This window comes from Neolamprologus multifasciatus, chromosome 19, assembly GCF_963576455.1.
Source record: "Neolamprologus multifasciatus chromosome 19, fNeoMul1.2, whole genome shotgun sequence".
Lineage (NCBI taxonomy): Eukaryota > Metazoa > Chordata > Actinopteri > Cichliformes > Cichlidae > Neolamprologus > Neolamprologus multifasciatus.
The window spans coordinates 4,422,416-4,435,136 of NC_140457.1; the positions used below are offsets into that span (position 1 = coordinate 4,422,416).

General features: G+C 42.3%; 1 protein-coding gene across 5 annotated transcripts in view; it reads right to left on the reverse strand.

The window, feature by feature from the left end:
- The window catches only part of bltp1 (bridge-like lipid transfer protein family member 1), an 81,088-nt gene that overhangs the window by 45,568 nt on the left and 22,799 nt on the right, over positions 1–12,721 (reverse strand). For all 5 annotated transcript variants that reach the window (XM_085143769.1, XM_085143768.1, XM_085143767.1 and 2 more), the window contains exons 23-41: positions 12,044–12,172; positions 11,320–11,439; positions 10,875–11,203; positions 9,299–9,549; positions 8,828–9,071; positions 8,170–8,661; positions 6,856–7,129; positions 6,617–6,754; positions 6,383–6,453; positions 5,930–6,103; positions 5,325–5,445; positions 5,021–5,170; positions 4,435–4,562; positions 3,856–4,058; positions 3,465–3,665; positions 3,129–3,340; positions 925–1,076; positions 412–562; positions 88–240 (exon numbers count right to left, since the gene is read on the reverse strand). In XM_085143769.1, the coding sequence (XP_084999895.1) occupies positions 88–240; positions 412–562; positions 925–1,076; positions 3,129–3,340; positions 3,465–3,665; positions 3,856–4,058; positions 4,435–4,562; positions 5,021–5,170; positions 5,325–5,445; positions 5,930–6,103; positions 6,383–6,453; positions 6,617–6,754; positions 6,856–7,129; positions 8,170–8,661; positions 8,828–9,071; positions 9,299–9,549; positions 10,875–11,203; positions 11,320–11,439; positions 12,044–12,172 (3,693 nt within the window). The remainder of the gene's footprint in view (positions 1–87; positions 241–411; positions 563–924; positions 1,077–3,128; positions 3,341–3,464; positions 3,666–3,855; positions 4,059–4,434; positions 4,563–5,020; positions 5,171–5,324; positions 5,446–5,929; positions 6,104–6,382; positions 6,454–6,616; positions 6,755–6,855; positions 7,130–8,169; positions 8,662–8,827; positions 9,072–9,298; positions 9,550–10,874; positions 11,204–11,319; positions 11,440–12,043; positions 12,173–12,721) is intronic.

Here is a 12,721-nt window from a genome sequence, read left to right on the forward strand (position 1 = left end):
AGAAAAAAGAGATGTTTGAGGCTACACTACACATGATCGTGTTATGATCCTGCAGCAGTGCAACAGAAGAGAAGGGCTCGCACTAACCATAGTAGCTTCCTCTATGACAGAGTAGTCGGCTTGTTGCAGGTAGCGGTGCAGGATGTTACAAAGCATGCAGGAGGGGTTCTCGTGGAGGTAGCGGGCTCGTTTGGTCACGCGGTTGTACTTGCTCCTGATCGGGATGTGGATGGTCTTTTTCTGTTGGGGATTGAGAAATAAATAAATAAATAAAGCCATCTGTTGCTGGGAATTATAACTGTTTTAAATGTTTTTCCATTATACTAAGCTCACTTAAGAAAAATGTTTTGAAATAATAATTCAACCAGGAGACCCATACACTCCTCATGTATACACATATGTGCTCCTAACCTCCAGAGCCTCGGTCATGATGCAGCCCATGACTGCACAAACGCGCAGCGTGCCCTCCATGTCCAGTTTCCGAAGTGACGATTTGAGCTGGTCAATGGGAACCAACCAGGCTCCAATGGCAGGTGTGGCTGTGCTGAGAAGATTCAACTGCCTATAAACACACACAGACACAACAGTCACCTTAATAACTACTGCTCATTACAACCAAAAATATAATCAGACTTCTGCAAAGTTTATAGGTTAAAAGGCACTGCATTTAAATTAATATACCTGCAACTGCAAGTGGTTAAGAATTGCTTTGTTTCTTTATTTTCTAGTGCAGATGCCAAGCACAGTAGGCTAAATAATGAAGAAATTCACAACTCAACTTAAAACTAAAAGAACTACTAATCAGCTTATTGTGCTTCAGACAGACGATGATGAGAAGTGTCTGACGTAAAGAAAGGAGCTGGTGTGATTTTAATACAGCTTTTCTGTACAGTGTATCGTCATATAGGCATCACAGAGCCCTACCTGGAGATGGCCTGTGAGGCGGACCGCACATTGGTGGGAGCAGCAAAACTGAACCAGATCTCTCTAATGGTCAGTTTCATGCTGCTGGAGTCAGGCGGCGGGGGCATGAGAGGAAGGTCTTTCTTCAGGTCGTCGGATTCGACCCCTTCGTCCTGCAGAGCAGAATTGAAGAGGATTTAACAGGAGGTAATGGGTTTATGGCTCTCCTCTGTGTAGAGCTCCATTTCCTATCACAGATCATTTTTCAGATTCAATAAAATGTATGCAAGGTTGTTGCATCTTTTTTTCTCGTGGGTGAGAAATAAGTTTGACTTTTTTTTCTTCTTTTTCTTTGCACATATCTGAACATTAATTTTATTGTTTTAACTTTCATGTGAGCAAAAAAAATCTGAATCAGACTGTTGTCCATTAACCCTTTAAGACCTACCATAGAACCAAGTCCGCCAGAGCTTATATTATATTTTTACATGCTGTAGTGATATTTTTGGGAGCATTTCAAGTTGCTATACATAAATACAACCATTACAGCCTAAATTTTAATAATATATATGCATTAAGTGCATAGTAATTACATATATTGCAAAAAAGTGCAATAAACTACAAAAAAATTGAAAATCGTTTTTGTTTTTTTAACATATAATTCTAGTTAGAGAAATTTAAGAGGCTTATCCCTCAAAACTGTAAATACAAAAAAGTTGCACAAAATAGTTTCCCACCACAGGAAATTTATTTTGAGTGTCTTCATAGTTTTATTTTTGAAATACACCAATTTTTATACACTGCAGAAAAACAAAAATAAATATTCTAATGCAAATTTGCAAAATAACAGCATATGCATCAAAATAAACTATTTCCAGCAGTGCAATTTGAGTCCTAAGCATCCCAGAAACGACACAGAAAGTCATAAAGTCAAACATAACTTTTAAAAACACCAGTATAGGCTCATGAGGCCTTGATGGTAAAAAAAAAAAAAAAACTACATTTCCGCGAATATGACGTCACTTCCGGTTTCGGCCAGGTCATGGCGGACACGTGAAAGTTTGTGCTGATGGATGTAGGAAGTGTTATGAACAGCTGATCGGATCGGCAAAGCGTGTTTCTGGAATATTATGTTTTTGTTCCTGCAAGCGCTTTTTATGCAGTTATTGCAAAGCTATATGTGGAAGGAAACTGTGACCGAGGACAAGCTGATGGCATAAGATGTAAGTACAACTCCTCCGGTTTCATATGCAAAAAAAAATTATTGCGCTATCTTACATGGTTGCAGTGCTACCGGGATTTAAAACTAGTTACGCAAAACAGAGCGTGCCCGCTCTGACTGGTTTTAAAGAGTTAAAGACAATGTTCAGTTTGAAATGAGTGCAGCAGAGCTTTTGCACTTTTTTATGACACTGTTAGCTTGTTGGCTAGTTGTTCAGGATAAATTCTATAGTGATGATACATATCCTGCGAGGAATATGGAAATGAACACTTATCTGACTTTGATTCGGAGCATTAAAATAACTGATCCTGACTGAAATCTATTTTCAGAAATAAAGCCCCCGTGAGGAACCTGCACAGTGCTCCACTCCCTCTTCATCAAGCGCGTGGGGGACAAACTGTAGATACATGTTTTTCACAGCATTTCTTTGTTCCTGCGAGTCTTCCAATAGAAACGGTGCAACGGGGTCCTACTGTTTGCTTTTTTTGGTTTATTTTGTTTTGCCAGATCGGAGCCGATGGCGCTGCAAAACAGTGTTTGATTCTGAAGCAAAGTCAGACTGATGCGTCTTTTGCCAGCTTCACTCGCTTTTCGGTCCTCGGGCTGTTTCATGCTTCTGCAGAAAAATTTAAGCATCACATCTGGAAACACCTGTCGGCTGTGAAAATCCTGCCTGCCTGCTCAAGCGAGATGAACATGTTGTGTCTTGCTGTTTCTCACACTTCTGCCTTTTAGATGAATATCTTACTTCTTAAGCAACCTCATCTTTTCAATGTGGCTGCCCTTCAACCCCCTTACAAATGCATTACTGTTACAGTTTATGATTTTGGTTAAACCTCCTGTTATGCTGTTTATTACCAGATCCACTTTGGTATCTCTCTTTATTGTGCAGTGGCCTATATTTTACTGTCATGGCAGTTGTTTCACCCTAACCAAAAAGCCATCAGAGTTATGCTCATTTTTTTAGCCACTTCACAGGTTAGAAGACTTTCTGGTTTCTCACCTGGTCGTCTGAGTCTGAGTGCTCATTAACATCAGAGGCTGGACTGACAGCATCATGTGGGAGGTTGTCATCAGACATATCAGTACTATAACCGCTTCCTGTCTGAGAGCCGGTTGAACCGTTGGACTTCGACATTCCTGTCTTCCCTCCTGCGTCTGAGCGCCCCATCACACCGAACGCATTGTAAAGAATAGCTCCTGACTGACGGCCCCCTGCAAAACAAGTGTAACACATTTAGAAATGGCTACAGAAAAGCCCTCATCTAAATCAGAATATTCAGATTTCCAGGAGCAAACTTAGTCAGGATATATGTTTAAGGAGCCTGCATTGACTTACCTTTGACTGTGAGATTCTCAATGCCACATTCAAACATGATCCAGCCCCATTTCTCCAGAGATGCGGCAGAACGGCCCAGATCGCCTGCTGTTGCCTGGGCATCGGTTTCATCCACCAGTGAAAACTCCTCCATTTCCTCCAGGCCAAAGAGAACTTTGGACTTCTCAAAAGGAATTGCTGTGATAGCACATGTGCCAATATCTACAGATGAAGAAGAAGTAACACAACTATTAAAAAATGCTACAAATCTACAAAAACAACATGTGCTAAAATCCAGCAAATCTTGATAGTGAAAGTCAAATAAGAGCAAATCTTTCCACATTGTTACACAGCGTCGTAACAAAGAGGTTGGAGTGATGTTCAAATAAGACTACTGTTCTGCAAAGCCAACCTGTGGAGTCCAGGCCTCGGAGCTGGCTGTGGATTCGGTGGATATTGAGTCTTGCAGCGATCTCTTTGCCTTTCTCGATGCCGGCGTTGGAGCGCAAAGAGCCCGAAGACTGAGGCTGCATCTTAGTGGCTGAAGCGTACTTCTCAAACATGACAGAGGGTCGGCCATGCTCGGTGGTGTTGGGAGTCTCCTCTACAATTCCCCTGAAAGCAGCAGCGGAAAATGTGCATGTTAAAAATCTTTATAATGTAAATTTAGTTGATTTCATACTCAAACTAAAAAAAATCTGAATTAGGCTGAATTCTTAAATCCTACTGATCTAGCATTCCTAAAAAAAAGAAAGAAAAGAATATATATATATATATATATATATATATATATATATATATATATATAAAAAAATATATATATATATATTTTTAAAAGCAATCCAACAACCAAACGTGACGGAGTGTGTCAAACCAAGCGTGTCAAACGAGGATATTTGCCCCGGGCATACACACTCCAAAAAGCTTAGTCACTGTAAGACTGTAAGCACACAAACACATACAATGTCATGACAAGAGCTGGAGGCATTACCTGTTCATCCTGAACTGGGTGGCAATCCTGTCAAAGCACAGTGCCACTAGAGACACATGTGTGACACTCTTACTGGAGCAAGATGGTGACCCTTCCTCTACAGAGGCCTGCAGGAGGCAAAGGTTCACCTGCACATAACAGACAACAAGAGAAAGAAACACAAATCCAACTTGAAGTGAAATGCTGTGTGGGAAAAATATTGCTCTTCAAAATCAAACATTCAGAAATACTTGTGTCCAGAATAACAAGAAAAAGTATGATAGTAGTCATTTAAGTAGTCATACACATTCAGAGGTATTGAAAAATGCTTGGATAATCTAATGGGGTCTGAAACTTCGGAAAGGGCCATGTTTCCAAATCTATAGCTCCACAGTAAAATAAAAATAATAAACAAGCAGCTAAATAACACTAAGCTGTTATTAAAATACTCCACACTAAATCAGAAACTACTGCATAGTCATTGTTTCAGTATAAAGGGATCTGCAGCAGTGCTCATGATTCTGTGCTTGCTCCCGACCCCTTGTGGCTAGAGCGTATTTTTTAGGACAGCCACTGGCCTCTCATTATTCTGGGTCACAGGTCTCACCTTGGGGATGGACACGTTGGCTTGGAGGCCCTTGATTTTCACATTATCTGGTTTGACGGACAGGTCTGTCTGGCCATGGGAGATGTTTAGGGAACCAGGGGTCGTGCCCTCTGTCTTGGACAGCTTATGCTCCTGCTTGCCTGTTTGGCTCTGTGCAGATCCAGACCCAAAATAGAGGGACAAGAGTCAACAGGAATAAACCCCGCTTCTACTCACTTTTAAGCTAAGGCAGAGATTTTATTAAATCTCTCAACATTTAAATGTCAAGCTGTTGTTGCCCTGCGCTGTGACTTGCTGTACTTACAGACTCAGTGACGGTAGATTTGCTGATCTGATAGGCTTCATTGAGGACTTTCCCGTGCAGGTCATCCAGAATCGCTGCTGGGTGTCGGATGCTTGCAAAGTGGGCCATGGACTCGATGTACCTGAAACAAACCAAGTACACAGAGCTATTAGAAAACCTCAAGTTTTATAGAAAGAGTTGATACAAGTTTTATCTATCTGCAAAAAACCGTAAAGGCTCCAAACTGAACAAGTGATTAATGTCTTTAAGAACATTTCCAACCCAGTGCTGCTGGCCTCCGGCAAACTAAAGATTCCCACTGCTAAACAATCAAGAAAAGGACCAGACTCTGAAGCTCTGTCAGCAGAATTTTCGATCCAAGTTTCAGTGTGCAGAGGGATTAAACTGGCTTAAGGTCAAATCTTAGCCTCAGGCTAAAAATAACCGGAAACTAAGAAAGTGCAGTGTGAGAAAGAGTTTTTTGGCAGTCATGAGATTATCTTTATAATCTGGTTTTTCAGACCAGTATTAAAAACCCATTTCTAAAGGAAATGTGGCTAATGAGGCAGCCTGACAACAGAAATGTTCCAGGCCAGCTAACTCTGTCTGATAAGCCTCGTAACTACCTGTCCAGGGATTCAGCCACAAGAGGTGTGAGCACCACGTTGATGGCTCCTTTCACCTCCACAATGGCAGTGGTTCTGGTCTGAGCTAGGGGCTGCTCCAGAGACCAGTCATCTGTGGTTGTGTCCTCATCTGTGTTCTCCATGGCCCTCTTATCCAGGGGTGTATACGGGGTACTGTAGAGGTATGAAGAGAGCTTAAAGCAAACATAGAAGAAGCTGCAACCTCAAAGGACTGCAACTTGTGTGTTGTAGAGTATAATTAGTAATGGTGGCTGACACATTACTGGCTGATAAAAAGAAAACAATGCCATGAAGCTGAGCGGCAATACAGTAACTTCATAATTAAAAGTTATTGGAAAAATCTATGACTTTAAAGCAAAAAAAAACCCCCAAAAAACACACTTTCCTATGACAATGTTTCAACTGGAAGTGATAAAGATGAAGAACAAATACCTGTTGTTCTCACCCATCAGCTGAACACCTCTGTCTAACAGCGAGCTGGCTGAGAGGCCGTGCTTTATTACCTGTAATGTATAAGAAACAGGCCCATTCTTAAACTGATGGTCTGAGTGAATAATGGACACAGAGACACAAAGCCAGCATTAACAGCATTACAGAGGAAATAATACATGTGGACTGAGTCAGTAATCTCACTACATGAAGATTAATACTATTAAGATAAAAGACCTTAAAGCTTGGGATGGAGAGCTGATCAAAAGAGCCAGAGCTCTCCTCGCTGGTAGGCGTGTCCAGATCAAGGGGGCGATGCAGCGAAGACTTGGAGGTTCTTTTATTGGTGGGTTGTTTGACAGACCAATTTGAGACCTAGCAGAGGTAAAGTTAAATATAGGGATAATAATCAAATCATAATGTCAGACTATAGATGAACTAATTTTCCATCAGGGGTGTAATGCTAAAGAATTTACCTGGTAGTGGGCTAGGTAGTTCTGGTAGCACGCCATGACGTGAGGCTGTCGAGTTACCGGGCCCGGTTCCGCCATCTTTTCTGCCTCCACTGAGCTTTCCTCCTCCATTGCCAGGGCTGAGACAAAGGAGGCCTGAGATGTGTGGCTGGGCAGGGGCTGAGGCGGCAGAGGAGGGAGCGTAGGCGGCATCGGCAGAGGACGTGGTTCAGTGATCAGCTCCCCGTTGAGAACGTACGTGAGGGGACCCTCGACACTGTGGTAGATGGAGCTTCGGCTGTGGGAGGACAAAATATGAATAAAAAGGACTCAAATTAATTTGTCAAGTGATTAAAAAAATGTCAGTGTTTTGGTGCAAAACGGTCTTTCGTTTCATCTAAAAGCAAAAATCCTTTGAGAGCTTAGTTGCGAACCAAAATGTTGAGAACGTCCCCGTGCAGTTTTATGCTTTCATAGTTTCCACGACTGAAACTTTTCACCAGAGCGAATCGATTATTTATGTTTTCGTGGACGCTGTATCAATCAAAAAAGCGCGCTGAAATCAATGCGAGGGCAATTTATGGCAGCGGAGAAATGAGGAGGTCGTTTCAGAACGAGAGCGAAATCCAATTTGCGAAACACACCTGCAGTGAGTGGCTGCCGTGGATCAAACATCTCATTTGTTCAAATCCCCTCCATGACGCTCAGCCGTGCATGCATGATTGAATAGCAGTAATAAAATAAAGCTGCACCGTATTTAGCTTCGGGCCAAGTTGCTTTACATCCCATTGATATTTGCAACTAGTTTGGTATTAAAGATAAAAATTGCATAACACGGTTCAGGTATTCTAACTCATAGCTGAATCGAGCCATTTTACAATCATTGTAAAGATTGAAAGTCTAGTTACTTGTTTTTAAAAGGTCTCTGAATTTGCTTTCAACTCCAGCTACCTTCAAACTTCAAGTGAAACCACTCATTCTCTTGGTGTTTGAATCTTTACATGTACAATATATATTAAAGCAAATTCTTTACAACTGCTCCTTATTATTATCTAAAAGGGGCAGCACTTTGAAAGAAATGCAGCAAGGTCAGAACTTTTCTACACAGGTCATTAATTCATCTGCTCTTAGAGAGGAGAAATGACAGACTCTTTGATGTTACTGTGAGCTGTCTTCAATCTACCATCTCCTTAATCCCCATGCTTAACCTTGTACATGATCTGACCATGCTCTCAAATTTCCAAACTCTTTAACTTTGAGAACTTTTGCAAGCTTCCCTGAGGCTTAGCGACATATTGCACGCTCCATTTTCTAAAGTATGTTATCATCTCATCTGACCTGTAGTTCTCCATGTGATACGGTGGCTGCTGAGGCTGCTGCATCTGCTGCCTCCTCTTCTTTTTGCGTCCTGGGTAAGTCCCCGGTCCCTCGTCGGCGCTGCTGATTGGCTCAAAGTCCTCAGCGGCGGAGAAGTAGGCCTCGCTGTCGGCCACTGACATGCTGGAGTCGGCGGAGCGGTACTGATGGAAGGTGTTCGAGTCCGCTGACGGCGTGAAGGGAAAGGAGCCGTAGCTTCTACGCTGATGGGGGGAATCCAAGACGTTCTCATCGCTGCGGGAAACCTCGCTGCTGAACTGCACGCCTCCAGACAACACCGGCGGCGGCTTATCGGTGAAAACGGCCGCCGACAGGCTCTTGGTGCTGCCCAGCCGACCAGAATGCACAGAGGACTGACGCTTGAGAGGAGAGCAGAGGGGTGAGCGCACTGAGGAGCGGTCCTGGGAGCTGTTGGGTGAGACCGGTGATACTTCTGGGACTTCCCCTAGAGTGCTGCAAAGAAACCGGGGGAAATGCAGCATTCAGGAGGCATGACAGGAAATATATAGAGGGAAAACTTCGACATTTTATATCTAATACATGAACATAACTAGAAGAGTTCAATATTTGGGGTTCAGAATTTTGGGACCACAGTAAATTACATGAATGTGCTACTCACTCAGCAGGGCTTTTGCCATTCATGTGGAACACGCGTTCCTCTGTGCTTGGCGAGGGGGAATCTCTCTCTCCTGCCAGTAAGGGTAAGGCAGCACTGGAGGAGCTGTTTTCTTCAGAGGAAGAGGCCGAGCTGTGGGATCGTTGGGGCACCTGGAGACTCAGGTGTTGCTGACCATGTCTCTCAGGCAGCTCAGGAGGCAGACAAGGAGAGTGTGTGTCTGTTTTCAGTCCTACCGCCTTCCCTCCTAAATGAGAGGGATTAAAAAATGTATATACATCAACATATTGTTTATCTAAAACACCCTCAGTCACAGAGCTGTGGACAGAAAAGGAAACGCATTCTTCCTGCACGGTCTTGTTTAGTCAGAGAGGTTCCTTTACGTTTGCTTATGAATTAAAAAGATTGAAATTATTTTTTCCTTAAAAGGAGAGTCACTCTTGTTGATAGTAGAAAATAAAGAATAAATCTTACCATCCACTTTGGGCGTTTCCTTTGTAATGATACACTCCCCAGGCTGTAGCAAAGATTGGCCGTAACACATGTCTGACTCGGTGCTGGATGAAGAGAATGCAGATGAGGAGGAGGGCGTCAGATCTTCTAGCTTGAAGAAGTCCAGCCCCATGTTGGTACCTCCAAAGAACCTGCAGCCACCGAGGCAGCCACAGCGGTTCCTGTTTCGCTTGTTCCGAATGCTGGCATCCTCTGGCCACAGGAACCAGAGTCTGAGGAAAAGAGGAGTGAATAAAATGAGAGAAATTGAGTAAGAAGAGGAGTTTTTGGGCTCTCTTTCTTAGCTGGAAAAAAAAAGCGTTTTCTTTCCCTGCTGTTGGCCTGATTTTGTCCAGTCACTCATACTGAGACCTTGACAATTAAGGCTACGTTCACACTGCAGGCGAAAGCGCATCAAATCCGATTTTTTTGACCCTATGTGACCCATATCCGATCATGCTATGACAGCGTGAACGGCGCAAATCCGATATTTTCAAATTCGATCTGGGTCACTTTCGTATGTGGTACTGAATCCGATACATATCCGATGTTTTAGAAAGCGACTGCTGTTTGAATGGTGAAGTCGCATTAAATCCGTCTTTTACGTCACTGACACAAGACAGACGCCAATTTATCAGCGCCGGAGAAGACATTGCGAACGCTTCCTGGCCATCCAGTGTAGATGTCAGTGAAACTGTTGGGAAGACAATGTTGGAGAAACGTGAACATTTTATTTGTACTGTATAATCTGCAGATTCTGACAGAAATCTGCAACTATCCTTTGAAGCACCGCTCCTCTAAAACAGCAATAAGGATCATTATTAGGTTATTTACATTATTATGTAAATAACAAAATAACTTTGGGAAACGTAAAGTCCGAAGTCTTTATATTAAGGGCCATCAGTCAAACAATACTGTTTGCTCTGGGTCTGAACAGAGCGCCTTGTGTGTGACGTCTTCTTTTGTGCATGCGGCCGCTTTGAGCGTTCACACTAGAGCGCGTTTGCTGTTGTATTTTATTTGTAGTGTGAACGAGCAGACAAAAAAATCGGATTTGATCAAAAAATCGAAATTGAGCATTAAGACCTGCAGTGTGAACGTAGCCAAAATGTACCTGTAACATTTACCTACAGTAATAATACACATGCTGGAATATAAGACTGAAAACAAAGCTAGATTCTTAATTATTCCATTCAGAATCACAGCAAGTGACCAAAACTCTAATCTGATATCATGTTTAATGAGTCAGGATACTTTAAATGACGAAATACAATGAACAACATGTAAATGAGTTGAATAGCTTCACAACTGTCTCAGTGACACATTCTAGAGGAGTGTGATTCAAAGTGTGAGTCAGTCCCCCTCTGAAAGAAATGTCAGCTTTTACATTCTCCAAAACCTGCAATTATTACTGGTCTCCCATTTATCTCATGGGTGCTAGTGACCGCACTGCTGGAAAGCCGAGATAAAAAAAACAAATTAAATGTTTTTCTTTTTTTCTTTTTCTTTTTTAAAATAGTGGCTTGGAAAACAAAATGCTTAGATTTTTTTTTTCTACCTTTTGGTCTGAGCATCGTGCAGTTCCAGAAATTGCCTCTGCACTTCACATTTGGCTGGGTGGTCAGCAGCCAGGGCAATATCTGCCGTGATGAGGTTCAGGTTGACTGCCCCCGCCTCCAGCCAGACAGAACGTCGCAGCAAAGGTGGCTGACCGAGACCCAGCGGCTGACCCGGACCTTGACCCTGTCCAGCCGGCTGCAGCCTGGTCACTTCAGCGTGTTGTTGTTCAATGTACTGCCGGATGTTTACATCCTGCACCACAGCGCTGATGCCCTCGCCCACTGCCTGGTTGTGCAGGTTACAGTTGGCTACACGAATAATGCCCGTCTGGAGGAGGGGAAGAAGAAAGAAAACAGAGAAGATCCTCAAAAAGTATAGAAAAAGAAACATTCTGAAGTTAAACATTTATAGCTTCAGAGTTTTGGTTTTTTTACGCTCATTACCTTTATACTGGCAGCACAGCCATGCTCGACAATGAAGAGGTCAACTCCATCCATGGCCAGCCGGGTCATGGTGTACTTCAGCTCCTCGGATGTGCGACAGTGACCGGGGAGGCAGCTCAACTGAAAGACAACCATCATTTAGTAGCAGAAACTTTTGAACCTTTACTAAAAGCCAAGCTCCTGTTTAGTGTTAGACTGCGCTTTAAATACTGCTGCACAGCCTGTAGACACAGTGGTTTAGACACTAATGAGCGTTTTTAGGCAGCATTTTCAAAAATATCCTTGTTAGTATTCGAATACAGACAAGACACTTTGTGAGACTTGTTCCATCATTTTATACATCATGGTGCTGTGTATGTACAGCTGTTCCAAGCAGATAAATAGATACGGGTTAGACTTTTTTCTCAGACTTTGTTTTTCCTGTGAGAAAAAGTGCACTTTCTGAGTCATGCATCATTAAAGAAAGGCTCAAAGTGGTCTCCGTTTATTTTCTGGTCTCATTTGAACATTTCATTTCACAAAGGACAGCTCGGACCAGCATTCAAATCTCACAAAAAACAGCCCTCGGACATAATGATCTAATTTAGCAGCTTCCAGTAAACGATTCAGACACACGACTGCTAACTAGTTCAAACCGGAGCCTGACAGCAGAGAAAGTGAAAATGTTTTTAGAAATGAGTCTCAAATATCACGCAGTATTTCATTGTATGCCGTCTGGCTGCACCTTGGCATCGCAGATGCGACGATCAACACCGTGCTGGCAGATGACAGAAGGCTTGGGTTGTTCTAGCTGGAACTCCCGGGAGAACACGTGGAAAAGGAAAGTCTTAGCCCACTCAATCATGCTGGCCACCTAAATAACCACCACAACAAACAGTAACAAGAAAATAAAATAGATACAGTGATTACGGGGGTTTGAAGCATGAAAAACATTAAAGCACAGCACACTCTGACAAGCTTTTAAGTAAAAATTTGCACATTTCTTTAAAATTTGCAAATGCGGGTTTGATTTCTACTAGGGATGCAACGATACCAATTTTTTTCAAACCGATACTTGGATCTGAGTACTTGCCGATACAGAGTACAAAAAACGATACTTCTGCCACACACACACACACACACACACACAAATACAATGAATTGAAGACAGGTTTTATTATATTCCCTGCCGATAAAAAATAAAATCTTAATAAAAATGACCACAAAAAAATTTCAAGTGAAAAATAAACACTTCTGTTAACTTCTCCACATTGTAATTTTACAAAATATCACTGAACTATTGGCACTGTCTTGAGCTTTCAGAATAATAAATAAACACTTCTGTCTGGAATAAAATAAATACAAATTAGGTTTGAGAATAAAATAAACTTAAATTATTGCAGAGTGTCCATATTGTAAACAA